Source organism: Dysidea avara, chromosome 5 (assembly GCF_963678975.1).
Source record: "Dysidea avara chromosome 5, odDysAvar1.4, whole genome shotgun sequence".
NCBI lineage: Eukaryota > Metazoa > Porifera > Demospongiae > Dictyoceratida > Dysideidae > Dysidea > Dysidea avara.
The window spans coordinates 242181-267355 of record NC_089276.1 but is presented as its reverse complement, the minus strand read 5'-3'; the positions used below and the strand labels follow the sequence as shown (position 1 = coordinate 267355).

General features: G+C 40.0%; 3 protein-coding genes and 1 long non-coding RNA gene across 5 annotated transcripts in view; 2 read left to right on the top strand and 2 right to left on the bottom strand.

Moving 5' to 3' along the window:
• LOC136256717 (uncharacterized) overlaps window positions 1-8281 on the bottom strand; it is a 15576-nt gene extending 7295 nt beyond the window's left edge. The window contains exon 1 of the long non-coding RNA XR_010701614.1: window positions 7990-8281. This is a non-coding gene — a long non-coding RNA (uncharacterized lncRNA). The remainder of the gene's footprint in view (window positions 1-7989) is intronic.
• Window positions 8088-24327, top strand: LOC136256713 (putative hydroxypyruvate isomerase). The gene is made up of 9 exons (XM_066049721.1): window positions 8088-8251; window positions 17141-17251; window positions 17297-17405; window positions 19820-19925; window positions 19969-20038; window positions 20094-20143; window positions 21546-21615; window positions 21660-21794; window positions 24208-24327. Exons 1-9 carry the CDS (start codon window positions 8164-8166, stop codon window positions 24261-24263), a joined length of 795 nt encoding a protein of 264 aa, XP_065905793.1. The 5' UTR covers window positions 8088-8163; the 3' UTR covers window positions 24264-24327.
• LOC136256715 (vimentin-type intermediate filament-associated coiled-coil protein-like) lies at window positions 24102-24796 on the bottom strand. Its single transcript, XM_066049723.1, has one exon. The coding sequence runs from the start codon at window positions 24710-24712 to the stop codon at window positions 24308-24310; it is 405 nt and encodes a 134-aa protein (XP_065905795.1). The 5' UTR covers window positions 24713-24796; the 3' UTR covers window positions 24102-24307.
• LOC136256710 (bifunctional 3'-5' exonuclease/ATP-dependent helicase WRN-like) overlaps window positions 24765-25175 on the top strand; it is a 28459-nt gene continuing 28048 nt past the window's right edge. For both annotated transcript variants that reach the window (XM_066049718.1, XM_066049717.1), the window contains exon 1: window positions 24765-25175. In XM_066049718.1, the coding sequence (XP_065905790.1) occupies window positions 24803-25175 (373 nt within the window). In that variant the 5' untranslated portion in view covers window positions 24765-24802.

Below are 25175 nucleotides of genomic sequence, written 5' to 3'. Positions count from 1 at the left end.
TTCAGATACAAACAATTCACGCTGTAGAGAGATCAGCTAGAAGAAGATACTGTACCTTGTAGAAAGTTCAGCTACAAACAGATCACTCTGTAGAGAGATCAGCTATGAATAGATCACCCTATAGAGAGTTCAGCTACAAGCAATTCAACCTGTAGAGAGTTCAGCTACAAAGAAATCATCATGTAGAGAGTTCACTGAACTGCAAACAAATCATCCTGTAGAGAGTTCAGCTATGAAAAGATCACCATGTAGAGAGCTCAGCTAGAAGAAGTCACCTTTTAGAGAGTTCAGCTACAAAGAAACCACCATGTAGAGAGTTCAGCTGCAAACAAATCACCCTATAGAGAATTCATCAGCTACAAACAAATCGCCCTGTAAAGAGACCAGCTAGAAACAAGTCACCTGTAGACAGATCAGCTAGAAGTTACCTTGTAGAGAGTTCAGCTGCAAACAAATCACCCTGTAGAGAGTTCAACTACAAACAGATAACCCTGCAGAGAGTTCAGCTAGAGTCAAGTCACCCAGTAGAGAGAATCCTGTAAAGAGGTCATCTACGTACAAGCAAATCACCCTGTAGGGAGTTCAGCTACATTTCAAGTCACCCAGTAGAGAGATCAGCTGCAAATTATCCTGTGGGGATTAATTGACATATAATAAATATATGCATTATATATATATATATATATATATATATATATAATTTGTACATTTACTGATAAAATCAGAATGAGTTAAAGTATTTATAAAATCTGCTTCATCTTTTTCTTTTTCCTGTGGTAAAGAAAAAAATATAGGTTAAAAAGCCCCAAAGCTGGCCATAGGCTGACTTTGGGGTATACAAACACAAAAAGAAGTGAAATCTAATCAAAAACAGCCAAGCTGTCAAAAAAAGAGTGCGGCCCTTGAAAAGGCTATGGTGAAAAAAGATGTGAAATCCAAGGTGGCGGCCAAGAAATGGCTGTGATGGTAGGTTAATGGTAAAAATTTTAATAACGACAATTCAGGTGAATTTTGTGTCAAGACCAAGCGGCACCAAAATTCATCTGAATTGTCGTTATTAAAATTTTTACCATTAACCTACTATCACAGCCATTTCTTGGCAGCCACCTTGGATTTCACATCTTTTTTCACCATAGCCTTTTCAAGGGCCGCACTCCTTTTTTTACAGCTTGGCTGTTTTTGATTAGATTAGGATAACAGGTAGATAATGCCTTTGTATGCGTATTTCAACATGTTCACTGCATGCTTTACTTGTAGTTTCCTCATTCTTGGAACTTATTCCGTATTTATGTGAAATGGAGGGGGTTGACAGTTTTCCGAGTGAAAAACTGAGCCAAGATGCTCTCAAGCATTTGTTTGGCATACAGAGACAGTGTGGTAAGAGTAACGAGAATCCCACAGTTGCCCAGTTTCTCAAGAACACTCAAGGAATCCGTGTGATAAATACCATCTGGCTGAAAGATAATACTGGAAATAGCCGTGGGTGCAAACGGAAGAGTTACGATCTTGAGTCGGTTGATTTGAATGCACCCTTAAAGAAGAGATGCAGGCGATCATCAAAGTAATATTATGTGACCTATACACCAATTTCAATTGCACAATGTACAGCCCCTTTTGTTTATACTGACCAAAACATGTTAAATATTGTAACCTTTTGTTTTTGTTTATACCAATAAAATGTAAATATTATAATGATGTAACAAAATGTAAATTTCAACAACAAACATGTAATGTCAACAAACTATGAAGACAGAGTACTGCGTAACAATTTAGATTTACCAGTTCCTTTTTGCGTACTCTGTTTGTACATTTCCATGACGTTCTTGGAGAATGAGTTTGCTCTGATGGTTATCCATAAGTCAACAATCAAAAAGCTAAGCTTCTGTCAGCTGCATCATCACCCTCGATCTGCCTGGCACGGCACCAATAGAAAAGGACGTCTTCATCTTTCAACAGACTACTTCTTAATTCCTCTTGGATGTTACTCAATATCCCAGGGTTATCAGTTGACAGGTGTCTCCTCACACACATTTCAATGGCGTAAAAAACTCTGAATGCATCAGTTGTGATCCTTGTGAGCCCTCCTCTGTCAATAGAGTTAACCCACTCCTGTGCTGGTCCCTCTGAAGTGGTGACACCATCATCCTTCAACAAGTCACTAAGAATGTGTTGGACACCACTGTCCTTGGTTTTCTACAATAAGTTTCTTATGACATAGCCACCCACACAACGTAACGCATTCTCCTCTTCAAAGCTTAACTTTTGCTGGCCATCAGATTCTTCACTTACTCTAGTAGTTTCAGTTGGCATGTTGTTCTTGATACAGAGTTCAAAAACTTTGTCTGTTATATGCTGATACAACAAGGGTTCCTTTGCCAACTTGTGTGTGTCCAAAAACTTTTCCCATGATTGCTTAAATGAAGCTGAGGTACGCAACTTGTGATAAGTGCTCCAGAGCTTTTCTTCATTAATTAACCTGGACCCTCGCCTTTTAGCATTATTTATAAGTTTATTCAACTGGTCAGCTAACCATTTCACGTGACTATGACAGCTGGGAGACTTCACTATCACTAAGCATCTCTTACATTCTTCTGTCGGTATTGTAAATCCATTATATAGTTATACAACGGCCACGAGTGCTCTGCCTGATATAAACGCACGAGCCTGAGGGCCGTTAGGCCCGAAGGCAAGTGCGTTTATACAGGCAGAGCACGAGTGCACGTTGTATAACTGTTATGTACCACTCACCTAATAGGTGGGGAGAGTCTCACAAGACAGCTGTAACACTTATAAAGGCCAGGTTTCTAACATCGATTGTGGGTAACCAAGCCGGACGTTGTGATGACGTTCCCCCTGCAGTACTGCAGCCACCTGAGATATTGAAAGCTAGTACGCTATGGGTTATATCACTAACCTGCATTCACTGTTCGACTCTCATCATGTAGTGCTCAGCATGCCAGCGTGATCACTCAATCGCCATATAGACTAAGCACCAGACTAATCGCCATAGTGATTCTCTCGAGCAAAAAAAAGTAGCTAAATAGACGTTTTAAGTAAACAAAACCTAACTACTAAACGATGCTAGTCTAATTCTTACTATTCACACTGGCTAAACTCGAATCTGGTGGCATGACAAAACTGGTTACCACAATCGAACATAAAGGTTAGTATTATTTAGAATATATTTGTTTTATTGAGTCATTGTCGAAGTGGGCTACAGTTTAATCTGGGCTGAGATGGCACCAGACTAGTAAGGTGTATAAGTACGTTTATATCTATATGTAGACTAGAGTTGTGGCCACCCGTGTTGGATTTTTCGATCGCCATTGGCTGCTTGTAAACATTATACGTATTGGTGACGTTATGGCCCACAATCGACCTTTACATGTCAGGCTATAAAAGAATTCGAGTGATCTGTGAAGTGTCTTTCCACCTATTAGGTGAGGTGTCGTAGTGGTCTTCGTCACCGGCACTTGTGCTATGCTGCACAAAACCGCAGCCAGTGCAATATCTGTATATTGCACTGCGGTCGGTGCATTATAACTTATAATGCACTCGTTGTGGTCTAAAAAACCGCAACCAGTGCATTATAAGTTATAATGCACTCGCTGCGGTCTGCAGCAGTGCAATATACAAATTATGGCACTGGCGGTGCCTTTGAACTGCCCACGCAGAGTGGTACATCATCATTTAAAACGCTCGAAATAACTTTCTGCAGCAAACTAATCGGTTCAGAACTTGGTCCAGTAGCAGCAGCAGCATCCATTTCATACGGAGTGATTGTGGCATTCGGTTTCCATCTGCGAGACGTGAACTGTAGGTGTGAAAACAGTGGTTTCCTATCCTGTGTCCGGAGGTATATATTATCTATGGTTATATGCCATTCAATGACTCTGTCAAATGATAAATTGAAAAAATCAAGATATTTAAACAAAATTCTAGAAACCAAGACTGCAATGTTGTCTTTCAATATTACATCATCTATGCACTTTGGGTAGCACAGAAGTTGCAGCATGCTCAATATCTGTAACCTCTGAGATCTTGGTGGTCTTTACTCAGACACATCAATGCAGTTTTCTACTGCGTATGCATGGAAATGATGAACTGATTGATTTCATCTTAGATGACGCTTCTGAATATTCTTGTCGATGTTGTCACCTACAAGACGATAGCCTTTGTGCTTTATCGCTATTAGCAATCCAGGTAATAATGTGATGAGGTGGCATGGTTCCAACACTTGGGTATGACGTGCTATTAAGGGGACCACAGGCATTTGGCTCATTTTACTAATGCACACATCTTCATCATCAAAGCTATCATCGCTATCACTGCTATAGCTATATTCACCGCTTGAAATAGAGGAAGTGTCACTAAGCTCATCATCCTCTTCCGAATCTTGCCTGTCAGCTTCATCTACCTCTACTGTGTAACTCCTGCTTTGCTCAATGTATGATGGTAAAATACTCTCTTCTTGGGTTTGCAGGTCTGGTAGGTAAGAATTGGCCCAATCTTTGACTGCATTGTCATGACCATTTCCTAAAGTTGTCACAAGCCTGGTGGCTGACTTGTGAGACAGTGACAATGATAACCTCTGCAGCCTTTCATAAACCTATCATAATGCAAAAAAATTTTATGATGTAGTATAATGTAATTATATATAAGTCATATCTAAGTCATCATGATTAACCTGCTTTCCACTGTGACCAGCATGCAGCACTGTAGATATGATCTTCTGTTCTAGACTCATTCGGTGGTACCTGCATTTTAGAACAATGGCAGCACAAATTCCCATGACTCCTAATCTGTTACATCTTTCATGTTTTGTTTGTGTGCATGCTCTCAGAATTGCTGAAAATACTGGTGCATGCTCTTCCAATTCAGTGATTAAGTCAGCCCAGTGGAAATTCTCAAATGATGACTGCTACAGAATAAACCTCACTGGTTTAGAACACAGTTTCTTTAGCTCTCTGTTAATGGCAATTGAGATTTTTTGTATGGTATGCTTTTTAATGCATGGGTCTTTGAAGCAATGGTCAGCAACACCTATATTCCATGTAGTTACTAACAAAAATAGTGTCCAGCAACTACACCTTTCTTGTGTCCTCATGCAGCTGCTTTAGTGATGTGCCTTCTGTTCGGAGTATATAATGGGACCAGTGTTGGGAGTAATGCGTTACGTAATATTATTACTTTTGTGGTACCTAAGTAATATAACGAAATATGTTATAAAAACAGGTAATATAACTCAAGTTACTTTACTTACAAATGTAATGCATTACCTAAGTAATATAGTTACTGTAACGAATCTAATATTATGTAATATTATTACTACAAGTAACGAAGTTACTAATCTCATTAGTAATCCACTGAGTAATGCCTAGCCACAATGAAGTATTGAAGCCTACTGAATGAAGCATATTCACCAGCTTCTTACTTATAACAAGATTTGCACATTGCCCAACAACACAATCATATCACGTGATAAGGTGGTAGTTTCACACATGACAGCTTAAGGCTGTGGACACAAAGTAATATAATATGTAATATTATTATAGTTACTTTATTTTATGGGTAATATGTAACTGTAACTAAATAGTTCAGTTGCATGTAATATTGAATGGGATGTATTTTACACCAGAGTCATTGTTGATGGTTACCTGTACGTATTGCACATGCAGTAAACATGGTGTGTATAGCTGGTCATGTACACTTTATGCCATAACTTGTGGTGATGTAGAATTGGTGGATAACATGACTGGAGGCTGGCGCCACCGCCGCTTTCTTGAAGGCCAACAAGACACAGGAGATGGCCTTCTTTGCTACGTAGAGGTACGTTGGGCTCTTCATCAGTGCCACTACAACTCCTTGTATACCCATGGCCAGCTAAGTCTTCCAATGAGGCCAATGGCAAGTTTGTTATAGCTGTTAAAACAAGAACGGCACATTCACAAGTCAGTCTCTGAGCTAGATATTTCATGTCCTTGTCAATGCAAGAGCTCTTTCCAAAGATATAACACTCGTTCATGAGCTTCGCAGTCGTCCCCTTTGTAGTCAGTGCCAAGGTTTCTTCTTATCTTCATTGTTTTCGTAATATCTAACCCACAGCCAATGCAAATAACTGGCTGTGCCATGTAGGGGCTACCTACACTTCCCTAGTTACAAGTTAAGTATCTATGTGGAAAGCACTGCTACTGCCATAGCTATACTGCGCACGCGCTACATTTCAGTAGAAATGGTAATGGGTCTTAATGTCACATTGTCACCAGGCCAATTAGAGCAGCTCATGTATTTTCGACCCCCATGAATTTTCGGACGCGATATTTCCTAGAAGAACAATGAGAGCCGATCATTTATGGCACTATTATGAAGACCTATCACTATAAACTCCGTGTATAAAATTTGAAAGGATTTGATTAAATCGTGTGGCTGCAGTGACCTTCGAAAGTCACTGTCCAAAAAAATGGATGCTCGGACAAAGTAGCGTTCGTTCGGACTCCTCCATCTCTACCCTTCCCATGCAACTTATATGCTATTGTGTGGTAGTGATTGGTAGAGCTATCCTTGAGCTATCCCGTGATATAAGCAGATTAGATTTTTATCAGCTACAGTTGCAGCTATCGCCTTTTTTCCAGACGTGGTAACTTGACGAATCGTCGGACACAAAATTGCAATTATAATTCCGGACACAACAGCTTATTGCTATTACTTTGGCATTTTTTGAATTTAAGTATAGTACTAGCTAAGAAACATTTGAAAACAGCTATTTAGGCACCTGTGTAGAGTGATTTTTTATCAATTCAAGATGGAAATAGTAGCTACCTCATATAGCTACAATACATTAGGTCTAGAATAGCTACATAAAATTGTTCAAACTTGGTAATTTTATATATTTGAACTTACTTGAGACAAGGGAGGTAAGAAATAAACCACAACAATACACAGGAGGTCGCCACTGCTTTATAGCCTTAGTGACTGTTCTATTAGAGTATATTAAATGTTATATTAATTAAACTTCATTAATTGCATCCATAGTATAATTTTATGCATATGCAGACTATCTAAGGGTGCATTAGTGCGAAAATCAGTTTTAAAACTGCGTTACATTAATATACTCTAATAGAACAGTCACTAAGGCGATAAAGCAGTGGCGACCTCTTGTGCATTGTTGTGGTTTATTTCTTACCTCCCTTGTCTCAAGTAAGTTCAAATATATAAATTATTTTAAGTTTGAGCAATTTTATGTAGCTATTCTAGGCCTAATGTGTTGTAGCTATATGAGGTAGCTACTATTTCCATCTTGAATTGATAAAAAATCACTCTACACAGGTGCCTAAATAGCTGTTTTCAAATGTTTCTTAGCTAGTACTATACTTAAATTCAAAAAATGCCAAAGTAATCGCAATAAGTTGCTGTGTCCGGAATTATAATTGCAATTTTGTGTCCGACGATTCGTCAAGTTACCACGTCTGGGAAAAAGGCGATAGCTGCAACTGTAGCTGATAAAAATCTAATCTGCTTATATCACGGGATAGCTCAAGGATAGCTCTACCAATCACTACCAATCACTACCACACAATAGCATATAAGTTGCATGGGAAGGGTAGAGATGGAGGAGTCCGAACGAACGCTACTTTGTCCGAGCATCCATTTTTTTGGACAGTGGCTTTCGAAGGTCACTGCAGCCACACGATATAACCAAATCCTTTCAAATTTTATACATGGAGGTTATAGTGATAGGTCTTCATAATAGTGCCATAAATGATCGGCTCTCATTGTTCTTCTAGGAAATATCGCGTCCGAAAACTCATGGGGGTCGAAAATACATGAGCTGCGCTACAGCCAACGCTTATAATCAGGATATCAATAAGCGCCTGGCGCGTATTGGTTTGGGCAACGCGAGGGTGTCTATTATCTATGGCGAGGCTAATATTATCTATGGTCCCACATATAATATCGACACTATACTGACCTATGCATAACTTAACTTACCTAGATTTCCAAGGTGTTTAGATCCAGTCATTTCATCTCACACAAAGTTATCGTCAATACATCAACAGATCATCTGCACAGCAGCAGCGAACGATCCCACGTGACTTTGCTGTAAAATGATAACCCCCGCGCTTGATTTAGGGTAGGTTCCTGGAATCGCTGCAGTCAGGAGTAATGGATGATCTGAAATTTTGCGCTAATCTTTCCTTTTTGTTTAAAGAAGTATCATTGCTGGACAGGTACGGAGCTGCTGCTAGAGCAGGTACGGAAATGTGCTGTAAAGTCGACCCCACCTAATACTCGCACGTGACAACCTCATATAGAGTAGAGGCTGGTATTGTGGGACAGGGGGTAATATGGGTCGCATAGCTTAAAACCAGTTGAGCAGGTTAAATCCTGCAGATTTAGGAGTAAAGAGATAGTACCTATTCAGATCATCACAGATAGTGATTAGAAGTCAACCACAAAGCTAATTATGGGATGATATAGCCCCTTAAATTTACTACATCATATTGGCATACTGTCGATGATTCTCTTTGTACCACTCACTATGTAGTTAAGAGTACAAAGGTGTAACATATGAAGTCAACTAATCTTTTCCAACTGTCTACGGTGTCCCTGCTACCCTTTACATATTAAATCTACCGTAATTAAATATGAAATAGTCAACTTACAAGCACAGCGTCTCATAATACCCCCATATGTCTCATAATACACACATCGACAGTGTTCCAGAAAAATTATCATACAGACCACCACAAAGCAGGAAATTTTTTGAATTTTTAGGTTAATGTAGTTTATGGGTACACTTTTCCATAGTATTAGTGTGAAATACCAGGGTTACAGTTTTAGGTAACTTCAATGCTTTGAAGTTAAGTGTCTCATAACTCTAGAGGTCATGCATATAAATGAGAGGTAAATGCATATGACTAGAGGTCATGCATATAAATCACTTAAGTCCCCTGCCTACCATTCATGTCAGGTCAACTATTTTGGTACTAGAGTAATTAATGACTGTTTACAAGTGATATTGTAGGAAATTCTTCATTAAATAATTTTAAATCAGCTATACCGGATAATTACTTTTAAATTTATGTTAATGTAATGATTATATTCATAGTTAATTTTTGTTTATTGCATCTAATTTATGTATGTGTATGTATGTAATTGAATGGGTGTACAGGCTTCTAAGCCTCAACCCAAATCACATCATAATCATAATCATAAACCTCGTCATCTTTGTAGTGATAGTTATGGGGGCAAAATGGGCTAATGCATTTAACAAAGCTACGACCCACCAATGTGTAATAGACCTTTCAATGTCATGCCACCCCCTCCCTGTATGGGGAGTGTTATAATGTTGCATGCAAGGTTGTCAAATTACCCACCATTCCCCATCCTAATAAGGGATTTAATCAACTTATAAAATAATAGTGTGTATCCCAGTAATTGTAATTGTCAATATCCCCAGGGGTGAGGTGTCAAGTCCCCAGGGGTGAGGTGTCAAGTCCCCAGGGGTGAGGTGTCAAGTCCCCAGGGGTGAGGTGTCAAGTCCCCAGGGGTGAGGTGTCAAGTCCCCAGTTTGTGTATGGTAGCCCATGAAGGAGAGTGACTTTGGTAAGTGTGATTGTAACACTTTCACCTGTCACAATTGCAGATTAGGGTTTAGTTTTATCAGATAACTTATTGTTAAACATGTTTCAGATCAGGAAAGTTTTTGTTACCCAACAAGGGGTCAATTGGACCTGGGCCCCACTTTGTAAGGGGCCCCAAGAGGGTCTCCAGGGGCCTCGTATAACAGCCCCATAGCTACATTATCCACACATACAAAAAATGAACGTACGACAGTGTAAATATTCCCTGTAGACTCGGAAGTCACAGGAAACCTTAGTAAGAGATACCATCTATTAGCCAGCAAGCTTGTAATGAGTATATTTCCGGGTACAGAAAATCATTACTACTTGTAATATTTATCTTATAAGGTACTCATATAGAGTGTGACTTTTACAGATCCAGATACTTTAATAGAACAGTCACCCTAATACAGCAGTCAGGCAAATATTGAGTTATAGTAGCAGCTCTAACAAACTTAAAATCAGTCTAGCATACGGTATAATGTTTTAAAATTTCCTGGGTGGTATGCATTTGGCAGAAAGCTTACTATAAAATATGCAAGTTTGAGATACCCTAATAGAGCAGTCATCCTAATAAATGCAACAGTTATTATTTGATGTAAATTTAATGTTATGCAAGACTCAAATATGAGTGTAATGTATATCAAGTTAACGCACGCTTAATAAGTTAATAAAATAAACAAGTTAGGAGAACTAAATGTTTCTTCTGGCAGAGAGTTCCATAGTCGAATAGCTGTGGGTAGGAAGGAGTGATAGTAGGTGTTTCTTTTAGCAGGAATAGTCATAAATCTCATTTGATGACCTTTTGTCCTGGTAAAGCTTCTATGAAGATGATTGGAAAAACCAGCTGAAACAATATTGTTGATGATTTTGTAGAACATGATAATGGTGGACTTTGTTCTGTGTTCAAGGGATTCCCATTTTAAGCGGTTGAGCATGTTGATTATGCTAGAATATCTGTTAAAAACAAATCTAGCAGCCTTACGCTGTACCATTTCAATCTTGTCTATATTAGATTTTGTGAATGGTGACCAAACAACTGAGGCATACTCCAAGATCGGTCTGACATATGTAAAATAAAACTAAAGGTTTGACACGAAGTGAACACTGGCTAAGGTATAATAATACTGTGATAAATTATCGAAATCACTCACGTCTAATTTTCAAAAGCATACCCCCAGACCCCCCTAGGTTGAAAGCCATTGAGGTGGGGCTTCAGCTCATCTAGTCTGCCTTCCTCTGTACCTAGCTCTGTTAGTTTATTGTTCCCTTAGAAAGCAGTATGAATTTTTTTTGATGTTGACACAGTTACCAATACACTTAGAGACCTGAGGTGAGGGCTCTAAATTTTGCTTTGAGACCGGTGTCATGTGATGCGGTTATCACTGCTAGTAATTTAAGTAGTAGTTAGGCTTCATACCACAGGGTTCTACGTAATTTAGTAACCTGATGGTCTGTCATTGCGTCTGAACGAAGCAAAGGTGCTACTACAGGGCCTGAGGGTTACCAGTGTTGGTGTGGGTAATAAACATGAAAAGGGTCTAAGACACTTCCAAATCCACCACTTCAATTAGTGGTAGGGTTGTTTGAGCAATTTGGATATGGGTTCCTCCATTAGCCATACCAACTGTGTTGACAGTAAGCCAGCTCCTCGATGGGTTTCCAGTGATATAGCTAGCTACATTCTCAACTATATCCATCCATAAACTGCCATGCCCTCTGTGCCTAGCTGTGCAAGCAAGTTAGTCTGTAATTCCTGTAAACATTGAGATGATGAAATAGTGGTGATAACAATGACCAAATTTAGGTGGTGAGACAGAGTCATAGGTGGGTGCTGGGGGTGTTCCAGCACCCCCAACTATTTTACTGGGGTACTAGCACCCCCAATTCAAAGCTATATTGTGCAATAGTCGTCACGTGAACTCCTGCAAGGTTTCCAGAAACTTGTCAATCATGATCGATATAGTCTAATAGAGCAGTCACCCTAATAGAGCAGTCACCCTAATACAACAGTCAAGCATGTATTAATAAAATAAATAGTATTTGATTAACAGCTAAAACCACTGAAAATTCCCCCAAATTCAATCTCCTGGCACCTAATTTTCAATTTTTTCTTGGGGGCATACCTCCAGACTCCCTAGAATTAGTATGCTTTGCATGCTGGGTGTGCTTCACACACCTACTACCACCACCATAAATTTTGGCTCTAACACCCTTCCGCCTCCTATGGGAGCCAGTGCTGGTGGGGGGTCTAAAACTTACAATAAGTGGCCTTTGGTAAACCCTATCATTAGTAAAAAAAAAAAAAAAAGATCCTTGTTGTGTCCCTAAAATCCTCTAAATACGCACCACTGGTATACCAGAGGAGTGTGTCACACACCATAACATGGTAACATGTATGACATCAATGACGGTACCTGGAATTCAGAGAAGATTATAACGGTCAGCCATCAGACATTTACCAACCAATTAGCTCGAAGACCACCCAATTACCAACTGAACTGGTCAAGGATGGCCAACCACTTTCCACTAAAAAATCGATACACTCTAATAGAACAGTCGGCTACTCTAATAGAGCAGTTGAAGAGTTACTAACTTAAAAGGTCCAAAAACGGGGAAAAAAGCCGTCTGACTTGGAGAATCGAACCTGCACCTTTCAATGAAGTGCAATCTGCACCATTCTACCAAATGTTCACACATTGTTCTAGTGGCTTCTAAAGGGTTTTAAATGTTCTGTAGTATATGATCATAACTGCTATAGATTGTGAACCAAGTATATATGTGTTACAAAACATTGCATTGGATAATCATATCAACTCATCATAATGTTATCGTTATAGATTTATTGATTGTATAATATTATGTGGCTTGACAATGATGCAGTGCATGGCTGCTGAAGGAGTTTTGGGTGTCAAAATACTCATCGTTTGCAATCTCCGAGCATTGAAAATCCAAAATTTTGAGGGAGGCATGCCCCAGATTCCCTAGCTTGGCATGTTTATGCATGCTGCTGCTTTGCGCATGCATTGTCAGATCATGTCAGATCATGTCAAATCAACTTTGACTTTGATCTGACATATGTAAGATCAACGAAGACTAGCTATAGTCTGTTCTGGAATTAGTCAATTAGTACTGATATTTTTGAAATTCTTCACCCTACACACACGCACACACACAAAAAGCAAAGCCTATGGCAGCCATGCAAAACACAGCTATTGCCACCCAGTGAACCAGCACTGGGATGTCTGTGCACCACTCAGGAACTTGAGGAAAATCTTCTTGGGGCAGGGCTAATAACCCACAGAAGGACTGTCCAGGTCCCGCAGAGAGAGGTCACAAACCCAAAGTTCTACAACAACCCCAACACTACTAAACGAGACAAGGACAGTTGAACATTTACTTCCCCAGTAAACACCAGGTACCCATTGATGTTGCAGCTGGGTGGGCTGCTTCCCCAGTTGAGACCAGGTCCCCAATAGGCCTGCACCAATTTTGTCATCATAGTTTGGGGCATAATAGGTAGCCAAAGCATTGAGCATATTTCCAGCATAGTAGGCACAATTTTTGTGCATTGATTATCAGAGAAGCTGAAATTCTGCCTAATTTGCATGATGCAGAATGAATGGGATAGTGTGCAAACACAGCAAAAATCAGATTAATTTTACAGCTACTTGTGAATCAATATACTCTAACAGAACAGTCACCAAATAGAACGTTCACAGATGCATTAGATACTCTAATAGAGCAGTCAAGACACAATTTTATAAGAGCATATTTGGAGCATAATGGAACACAACTGGGCATGATTGGAGCATAAAAGGGGAAATTTTGGAGCATTGCTCAAAAGCATAATAGGCTCAGGCCTGGCCAATATACAGCTGGGTAGACTGGAGCTGGAAACTGGAGCAATGTGAGTAAAGTTTCTTGCTCAAGGAACAGCAACAACACCAAGTACGCACACACATGCACACAAAGCAAAAGCAAAGCCTTCAACTGTCATGCTAGCGCAATCATGCCTACCCAGCAAACCAGCACTGGGACACCTATAGGTGTTAGGAGTCAACGCAGGAAAATTCTCCTGGAGCAGGACTAGTAACCCGCAGGAGGCTGTACCATGTCCCACAGGTGAAGGTGTGGGCACCCGAAGTCCTACCTAGACTTTCACCCACTGTGTGAGACGTGGACGGTTGGCATTTGCTTCCCAGTTAATACCAGGTACCCATTGATGTTACAACTGGATGGGCTGCTTCCCCAGTTGACACCAGGCCACCTTGTCGCATTTAAACAGCACACACACACACACACACACACACACACACACACACACACACACACACACACACACACACACACACACACACACACACACACACACACACACACACACACACACACACACACACTACACACACTACACACACTACACACATAGCTGTTGAAACTTTCTCCTCTGAATGATTGACTGCATTGCATCTGTGAACAGCCAGTCCCCCTCTGTTCCTGAACCACCATAACACTGAACTACACCAGATTGTTCTTGAATCGGCAATTGGATACACTTATGACGAACTCTATCACTCCCCCTTCTAAAAACTCTATAGCAAACAGTGCACAGAATACCATTAACCTGACTAGCCTGTTGGTCCTGCAAATCACATGTACACTGGCTCCATGTATCCTTCCATCCTGATCTATCCTGAAACTTCTCATGCCAGCAGCCATCACTAATTCCCAGTGATGTCAAATCATCCTTCAGCATATCCCTCCATCTCTTCTTTGGCCCATGAAATGGACGTGCCTGAGGCAACCATGCAAAAAGACAAATCCGGGGGATGTGATGGTTAGGCATCTGTGCCAAATGACCCAGCCACTCCAAACGCCGTTTCCTATGTTTAGTACTGATGGTTTCCATATTGCCCCACAACGCTCTCACTGTACCTGATGAGATTTTCTGTTCCCACTGCTGCTGATTAGTGATACCTAACACTGATCTCACACATCTATGATGGAAACTATTCAACTTCTTCAGCTGCCTACTAAGAGGTGTCCAGCACTCACTGCTATACAACAGGACTGACAGTACACAGGCTCTATACACATGTCTCTTAGTATCAACAGACAAGTGGGAATTCATAAACACAGATTGTCTAAGAGCTCCAAAAGCTTTAGAGGCACTGGCTACTCGTCTCTCAACCTCTGCACCAATTCTCCCTTCATCTGAGATCAAAGGCCCAAGATAAGGGAACTGTTCAACCCACTCGATGAGACTACCACCCACAACAAGTGGACGTTTCTCCTCAACAGCCACTCACCATAAACTTAGTCTTAGGAAAACTTGCCTAGAGAATTTTGCCACCTCCACATAGACCCTGATAGCAGCACACTCAGCAACTCTTGAACAAGCCAAAAGTACAACATCATCAGCAAACTCTCCCTTCTGTAGCAGCGCTTCTCTGGCATTCCTGGTGGTCCTTCGAAACAATCAATTGTTCTTGCTTACACAAAATCAAAGTACCTACATCAGTAATTTCCTTAACTCTCTCCACCCACTTCTCAGCAACAACACAGGCATATAAGTTAAATAAAGTAGGGGCCATCGTGTACCCTTGACGCAAACCATTGGTGACCTCAAATTCCTCTAGCAGCTCCCCATCCATTCTCACACTAGCCTTCATGTGATCATGGAATGACTTCACTAACTCCATCAACGTTTCAGACACCCCCAACTTCAACAAAGCCAACCACAGTGCTGCTTGAGGAACAGAATCATGCCTTACGAAGGTCTACAAAAATAAAACACTGCATCGTATCATGCTCTATTGCCTTCTCAGTAAGTCGCCTGACCATAAAAACCATATCTGTAAAACTACGTCCCTTTCTAAATCCACACTGTGATTCAGGTAGCATCTTATTAGCCAACTTCTGCAAACGATCCTGCACAGTCCTACCCAACGTCTTGCCAACAACATCGAGTACCCCTCCAGTTATCACAGTAACGTAGGTTACCCTTCTTGGGGACTGGGATAAGAATGGCATCTTGCCAGTCTTGTGGCAGCTGTCTCTCCCTCCATACTGCACAGGCAATATCCGTGAGCATAGCCACAAAGTCTGAATTAGCTAGCCACAAAGTCTGAATTAGCCCTCCCAACTTTCAGCATCTCTGGCAGAATCCTAGAATTACCTGCTGCCTTCCCATTCTTCAGTTGTTGTAATGCCGCATCCACATCTGCACTACTAGGGAGGTCCTCAAGAGAAGTCATCACCTCACGCTGTCTCACTACCTCTATCTCCTGTGCATCATACTCATTAACTACATTAAATACTTTAATAAAATGGCGTCTCCATTGCTGGTGTTGTGCATCAACACTTACACAAGTAACATTGTCCTCATCATGCACAGTTACCACTCGTGAAGGGACATGACCCCTCTTGCCATGTTGCATGTCTCTAATACATTCCCACACTTTCTTTCCTCCAAATCTATCACACTTGACCACTGCTACTTTCGCCCTAAACCACACTCTGTAACTGCTCTTCTTGTATCTCTTCTTATTGCTTGAAAATGGACAAGATCCTTCTGCTTACCTGTCTGCAACCACCTAGCACAAGCCCTATTTATCAAAGGTTGTAAAGTAGACTGAGAGTCGGTAAACCAATCAGGTTGATGACGTGATGACGCTCCCAAGACATCACACACACACGCACACACACACACACACACACACACACTACACACATATACACTACACATACACTACACGCACGCGTACACTATACACATATACACACACGCACACACTATACACACATGTACACACACACTTGGTATTCCAGCAGAACAGATTGGTCATCAAACATCACATGATCTCATAGTTCAACCCCAACACCTCAGTATCGATAACAAGTATTCTAATGTGTGAATTGGTAGGTAGATCTATGTCACCTGTGTTCTACAAACTTCACTGCAGATTTTCCTAGCAAGTGCATGCTATCAAGAGTTCATAATATGAACTCTTGATGCTACTCATATTTCTTAACAATGTGTGTGTGTGTGTGTGTGTGTGTGTGTGTGTGTGTGTGTGTGTGTGTGTGTGTGTGTGTGTGTGTGTGTGTGTGTGTGTGTGTGTGTGTGTGTGTGTGTGTGTGTGTGTGTGTGTGTGTGTGTGTGTGTGTGTGTGTGTGTGTGTGTGTGTGTGTGTGTGTGTGTGTGTGTGTGTGTGTGTGTGTGTGTGTGTGTGTGTGTGTGTGTGTGTGGCAGCATAGCCAGGACAGTCCTCCTGCAGGTTACTAGTCCTGCCCCAGGAGGATTTGCCTGCATAAGGCTCAAGTGTCTCAGTGGTGCACAGGCATCCCAGTGCTGGTTCGCTGGGCGGCAATAGCTGTGTTTCACACGGTTGCCATAGGCTTTGTTTTGTGTGTGTGTAGTGTGTGTGTGTGTGCCCAGTTGTTGTTTCCTTGAGCAAGAAACTTACTTATATTGCTCCAGTTTGTTTAATGCAATGCACTGGTCCACACAGGTTTCGCTGCAGTTGAGTGTGGTGTAGATATCTACCAGTACTCATTGGAACAATTGGTGGTTGCCAGGGAAACAGCTGGAGTAGAGCAGGCACACATTAATGCTCCCACAGGTTGGAATGATTTTTGTGTATCAAACATTTTTACTTTTTTTAAAGGAGACAAGCCGGGGGATCGTGGACTAGCAGCAGTTCCAGGTCGTCATGACGACTTCAAGAAATCACTGATGAAATCACTGGAGTATGCTAAATCATTACACTGTACCAGGTGAGTGATCTTGTGATCTGTTTATACCACCTACATGGCGGTAGACCTTTGTAATGTGGGTGGTGTGAGCAGTGCAGCAAGCTAACCCCTTACTGTTTGCTGTCCAAAAGCTAAGCACAGCAAGTTTTAAATTCTTTTTGCTCATTAAGCTTACTTTGTTTTGATTTAATTAGTAGGATTCATGCTACAGAATGGAACACTGCCTGAATCAGTACTGGAAGTGTGGGAGATTGAGTTACTCCAATCATATAGGTATATTTGAGCCTATGGAAACAGTATTGGCAATGAGCATGTGTATCAACTACAATACGTCAACGGTATTAACTTTGGGTTGACTAAACCACAAACTGTCATTCTGGCTGCAGGAATTTAATCAATATGTGGAGTGCTTCAATGGCATGTGTACCACTTGACCTTTTTTCCTGTGTCCGTTTAGGCTCTAGTATATATACTCTAATAGAGCAGTCACCTACAGTAACTACTGTAACAAAAGTGACGGATACAAAATATTCAAAAGATTGAACAGAAACATAAAAGTTGGCTGCATTAAATGTATCCGTATACGTAATCAAATGCATAGCTCTATTTCAACTTATCTACTTGTACAGTATCTTAATGATAGTCACTGCCATTACTATAGGAATGCTATATTCAAGTACACATATAGTGTTGTAAACAATCTCAAAGTGTTTTTAAACTTTCCTGTGGAGACATGTCCTGAGACTCCAACATTATATGTTGGGTATGGTTTAGTTTTTAGTTTACCTACAAACTGTATACAGTGGAACCTCTCTATGACAGATACTTGGGGATCATACATGCTTGTCCTTTATATGGATTGAGGTGTCCTTTGTAGGGAGGTTGAGTAACTTAAAATTGTTTTAAGAGTAGCTAACCAATCCAAATGTATATTCTAAAGGTTATATACATATACACAAATTAGCCATGAATTAAGCATTACATAAGACACATGGCTTACATAAAACTAGCTAGCTAGCCATGCAGCTACTATGCGTACTCTATAGTGTGATGATAGGGGAGGAAGATACACAGCTGATTAGTTTACATATTTATAATCTCAACTTGAAACACTTTTAATGTTCCACAATAATCCTCTTAACTTGCACTAACTAGACACATAAGTATTCTAATAAATTGGTGTGGATCGTGTGTTCTCCTTTAAATGGACTGTTGTTGGAGTTACTTGTACCCAGTTGTATACTGGATTGTGTGGAGGATTGACTCTGAGGAACTGCAACTTGGAAACGTTATTGAGAGATAAGTAAATCTATAAGGCAGAGATAGCATAGCTAGGTTTTCTGTTAGTGTACAGAGGTTACTAATGTACTGTGAGCATTGAAAGTATGGTAGGGACCAAGGCATTGAGTCGTAATAATAGTAGAGCGGCATAGTGTGCATTTCGTGCACTTTGTGATACAATTATGAAACTTTCCACACAAATAGTAATCTTTGTGACATTTATTTTTTGATATAGTGCCACTGCATATTTGGCCTTAGGCAACCTTTATAGCCAATTTTGCATTAAATTTTTTTCGTTTTTGTCTTTATTACCCTGAAGCATTACTTTACACTGTTAAAACATGGTTTCAAATTAAAGGTGTTGATCTAAGAAACAATACGACTTTTGTTTGAAGTGAATAGCTCATTCCACCACATAGTTATGATTACCTTAAGTTGTAAAATTTGTTGCCCTTGGGGTGTAAATTACCAATGGCCAGTAAATTTCATAGAATTTCAGGGCGGATATAAACTATCATAACTTTGGGATGAAATCACCTATTGACTTCAAATAAAAATCAAGTGGTTTTTGTCAGCAAGACCTTTAATTTTTTGTAATCATGTTTAAACAGTGTAAAATATGTCTCAGGGAGATAAAGACAAAAATGACGAATATTTAATGAAAAAATGGCTGTAAAGGTCACCAGAGGTCAAATCAGCAATGGCTCTATATCAAAAAATAGTTATCACAAGGAGTACTATTTGTGTGGAAAGTTTCATAATTGTATCACAAAGTGCACAGAATGTCTTATGCCACTCCACTATAATGGAGGTTTCACTCTTAGGGCTGTGCAATAATAGTAACACCTATATCTCAATAAGTGGCAACCATTTTATCTCGATAATGATGTGACATCCTAGGATTACATTTTGTAAACACAGTTTTACATATTTTTTGACATTGTGATTGTGCTTATTAAGTCAGACATTTTATCACTTCCTCAACTCCCTTGACACCTTTCCACAAGTTTTCCATCTGATGGTTGATTTACAAAGATCTTCTGTTATCTGATAAGCAAATTCATTATCTTATGATAAGTGATTTAAACATAAATTATCTCCCAGTCCTACTTCCACTTTTGCAAGTCCAGTTACTGTTATTACCAATATATTAGAATACATTTTCTGGCTGGTATACACCCTACTGAAGACTGGGACAGACAGCAATGGGAGGAGACTTATGTTAATAACCTGAAGATGGCTGCAGAGGAGTGTGCTAAGGTTAGTACATGTGATCCACTTGTTACCATTGTCATGACAACAGGAAGGTATTACAGCACTAATTGAACCACTAGTCACAGTACCAGGATATTACCTGACTAACAGGAAACAAGGTACGTAGTGATGGTATCCATTGGATCACGTGATGTCGTCATGTGATCTCATCAGCACAAGACATCATCAACAAAGTGTCCCATCCTTCACTGAAGTTGCAGTTTGTAAGTGGATCATGTGATTTGTGTGTATTTAAGCACCGCTGTGTGTGTACAAAACATACGTACATACGTACAGCATGAGGGGGCTTGTTATAAGACTATACAACACAAGGAAAAGCTGAGTATTTGTCTTGAGACACACACATCCAACCCCCTATAAGTACACCACACACACACGTACACACACACACACACGCACACACACACGCAAGCAAAGGCAGTATTTTAAGTGACATATAGTACTTTCTGAGTTGTCCTTCAGAGCGTTCATCTGGAGTACTCTAACTTCAGTTTCCAGGCATTAGCGTGCATCCATACAATCTGTTTCTAGTCATAGAACAAACAGCTGGGAGTAATTTAAAATGTAAGTTAAAATGTTGTGCATGTGATCAAGTTATATTGACATACCTGTGTTGTTCACTCGTGCTGTACTTTGCTAGACTAGAAGAAGTAACTAGTTGTTCTGATTGTTACTCTACTGTGGAGTCAGAACAACAAGTCCTAACGTTATAAAATCACCTCCTGTTTTGAATTCAGTTTTGGGCCATCAAAGTATCCATACAACCTTGTACAACAAACAGCTACAGGATATAACTCTCAGGTGTAGAGAATTGGGGGGGGGAGGGAATTGCCTCTGAAGGCAGTGCCCCTTACTGCCCATTTGCAACTGTTGTACCTATTTTTAGTCATTAACCAACTTATTTTTCCTTGAATTTGTGCTAAGAAGGTTATGCAACAATGGTGTACTACGTGAATCAGTGCCAGGTGTGCACAAGATTGAGTTACTCTAATAGAGCATTCACCTAACTACTCTAATAGAACATTCAGCGGAAACATGTTAGTTGGTTCTTCTATGTAGTTTATTCAATCTGTCTCCATTAACAGATTATCTATTAGTACATTAGTATATTTGAAATGCTGATGTATCTAATTGTACAGTATTTTAATGATAGTCGTCATAATATTATCCTATTCAAGTACTCATGTACTACTAAAAATACTCTCAGATTCAATCTCATGGCATTCAAATTTTCAAATTTTCCTGTGGGAGCATGCCTAGTGTTGGCATGTTTCACATACTCTGCACACTAAAGTAGAGTTAATGATTTTAATACTTTGTAACTTACCACCACCCCACATGTTCTCTCAGCTCACAACAAGTCAAACTCCCAAACAGATGTGAACTCTGGAGCCAACTCCAGAACTAACCCAGGAACTAAATTCACCCCTGTTTACTGGCTATGAAAATGAAACACTCATCAAGGCTAACACAGCACTTGGCTTTACCCCAAGTTGTATTACTCTCTCTCTCAACATCACACACTTGTGTACAACCTTATAACAATTCTTTATAAAGACTTAGCTATGGATATGATGAAGTGTAGCTGTGTGTAACTAACTACAGGACTTCTACCATGAGCAGATCTCATCAGGAAACCTGATAAACTTTGTGACTGAGAATATCTCCCTAATAGGTATGATCACATGACATCATGTGATCCATCATTATCGCATGTAGGTCACATGCAGGTCAGTCAGGTCCCAGTGAGGAATGAACCTGATAGTGAAGGAGAGATCAACTATCCTTTTGTGTTCCAAACCCTCATCTCTCTTGGGTATAAGAAATGGATTGGTTGTGAGTATATTCCTAGAGGTGTGTCCGTCTGTTTGCGTGTAATGTTGTCTCTTTTAATATTGTATGGTGCATGCATAGTGAAGTGTGTATTATCCTTCTGACCAATTTCAAAAATCCATTTGGAGAGATGACTATATGTTTCATTGTGAAAACTTTTCATCACTCACTACAAAATATGTATAATTTAAAATATATCTGTACATAATGAGTAGTATGTGTGTATGTGAGTATTCTGTGTGTGTGTGTGTGTGTGAGTAGTCTGTCTGTATGTGTGTATGTGAGTAGTCTGTCTGTATGTGTGTGTGTGAGTAGTCCATCTGTCTGTGTGTATGTGAGTATTCTGTGTGTATGTGAGTATTCTGTGTGTATGTGAGTATTCTGTGTGTATGTGAGTAGTCTGTCTGTGTCTGTATGTGAGTAGTCTGTCTGTGTCTGTGAGTATTCTGTCTGTATGTGTGTATGTGAGTAGTCTGTCTGTATGTGTGTGTGAGTAGTCCATCTGTCTGTGTGTATTCTGTCTGTATGTGTGTATGTGAGTAGTCTGTCTGTATGTGTGTAGGGTATGTGAGTAGTCTGTATGATAATCTATAGGGACAACCACAAATTCAAAAAATGTACATCTCAGTTTCAGAGTATTTGTAGGTGTGAATGTCAATAATGATTTCTTCAAGATTTAAATGGCTGGTGCACATAGGTCATAAGATATGACCTTTTTGAATCCCCCCATACACATGTATGGGATTGCTGAGAAGGCAATTTTTGCCCCTTCAATAGACAAGTATGGGAAACTGCAAATTTCAAAATGTCATACTTTATGAAACAAGGAAACTGGTAGATTTTAAATTTTTATATAAGTCACTTCTTACGTACATAATTGTGTGTATTTAATAAGTGTATGTTTGTCAGGGCACTGCTGAAAAGCAGTATTTTTATACTGAGCAGTCTTCCCTTAAAAAAAAACTATCCTTTTAATACTTAGAGGGGTTACTTTAGAAATTGACACCTACAAATAATTTAAAATTCAGATTGCTAATGGCAATGGTTAATTTTCTCATTATTATGAAATTTGTCTATTAGTTGCAAAAGACACAAGCTCGTCACATCTTCTTGTTTTATCAGATTGTCTGTACATTCCTGTTGAATGATGGGATGGACAATATAGACGGGTTGCCTTTTTAAGGCGTGGTCGTTTTACCGTAAATTTTCCACATACTTTCCGAGTTTGCTAGGTCAAAAATGTATTACGGCTAATGGAGAAAATGATCGTTTCAGTTAACTTTAGCAAGCAAGAGTTAGCCAGCCTTCAGAACAGAAAGTATGTTATAGAGAAAGGTTCGAGCTATAACATATCCAGCGTGTAAGGTGAAGGCTGAACGAGAAGATGATTTTCTCTCAATCTCGGGTTTTTGGAAAGCGATATAACTCGCTGAAAACATTCTTTGTAAGACTTTGCTACTACTTAGAATGATAGACTGGATGATTTTAACTCACCTTGTACCTTTGAAGAATCAAAAACGTTTGCCAAACTATTTTAAAAAATGGGTTTTTTGTTGACTTCTTGACCAACATTGTAATCATGCGTAAAACGCAAAGTCGCATTTGCTCACGTTACACAAGGGACACGCCCTAAATAGGCAACCCGTCTATAGCCAATCCCATATTGCTAGCTGTATAGTTATTTTGAAAAGTAAAAGTATCCATCTTGTGTTAGTGATGGTAGACCATGTGCAATCTCAGATGTAGTCTCACAAGAAGTTGCTGCAGTTTTGGATTTCATAATGTTCAACAGGAAAAGTGGGGGCAAAACTATGCTTAAGCAGAATAACTTGCCACAGCACAAGTATGTTGAGTACCTTTCCCTAGTAACTTCCAGTACAATTTCTTCACATTACAAATTTCACGGTCTATGGAGTGCTGTGCCCCAGATCTCACATGGTCTACATAATTTCCTGTGGCTGTTTGAATTTCCTTTTAAGTACTCATTATTTCCTGTTTTGTACATTTTTGATAGCTTAGCCAGCCCCCAAGTGAGTGAAGCTATCCACCATAATGTCTCAAAGCAATTTTCATTTACATTTTGACAATACACAATTACACTTATCAGATCATTAAATTTCCAACTCTACCAATTAGTTGGGTGGGAACAAAATGTTAATTTTGTCTTATGTAGCTAAACACTATCCACCAGTCTCTTGTTATACAGTACTGTTCCTCACTACACATGTACATACTGTACAGTGTGTACATGACTAATGGAACATGGGGACATGTCAGGCAAATCCTAACCTCACTTGTTATGTGCATGGACGAAACAAATACCATAGATTACATCATGGACCATATGTATGTGTCATTATTCATACCCAAACACATGCTACATACACTAATATAGTACGGACAATATACAATCTATGACCTTGTCTCATTACAGGAAAGACTGAGGATGGTCTGGTGTGGGCATCACGTTACCTTAACAAGAACAATTAATTGTTATACAATATTTTCATTGTGATGTCATTGTTGCTATTATATTAATCTTGTTGTCCATTGACCACTTGTTCCTCATTTGCCGGTACGTTACTGCCTATTGACTCGCTCACTTGGTCCAGTACTTGTAGTAGACGGGCAAGTGATGGTCGATGTTCCACCGCCTCGTAGAACAGCCGCGCCTTCTGCTCCAGTTTCGTAGCTGTCTCGTCCCTCTCCAAAGCAGAGCTCAGCAGTCTCTGAACTTGTTGCTCCGAGTCGTGTAGCTTCTCTGTTAGCTGGGCTAATTCCTCGTTCTTCTGTTGAACCGTATCCGCTAATAATTTATTCGCTTCTTGTAACTCCTCGATTCTCAGTGACTTCATTTCCACTTGGTTCTCTAGCTCACCCACCCTCTGGTGTAGCTGCTGGAGGTGTTCGTTCGCTTCCTTGATGTTCACTTTATTCATCAGGGGACGGTAGAAGGGGACTAATGGTGACTAGTCATTGTTGAATACCACAATCAATCCTAATGAAATTAGTCACCTCACGTGTGCCACATGAGCGGGAGTTGTGAAAGAACACAACAGTTGAGGGACTCCCTGGAGTCCCTACACCGGGTGGTACAGCTGTTGTCAGGAGGACATGTTATTAGTGACCAGGAATCGTTCAGTTCGTCCCTAAATGACGTGCACAAGTCTACAGCCCACCTGGCTAGACTGATTAGTGCGAGTACTCCTGACAAACTAGCCGAGAGTACTCCTACAAATGATTTGAGTACTTATTCGGCCAGTAAGGCGATAGAATTAGCTGAAGATGGACCCGTGGATGATAACATTGACGAGTTCGACTCGTTATTGTGCGAGATGGACGATGAACAGTTTCAGATGGCAACTAGTCAACCAGCAGAACAAGATGATGATGTGGGGGCAG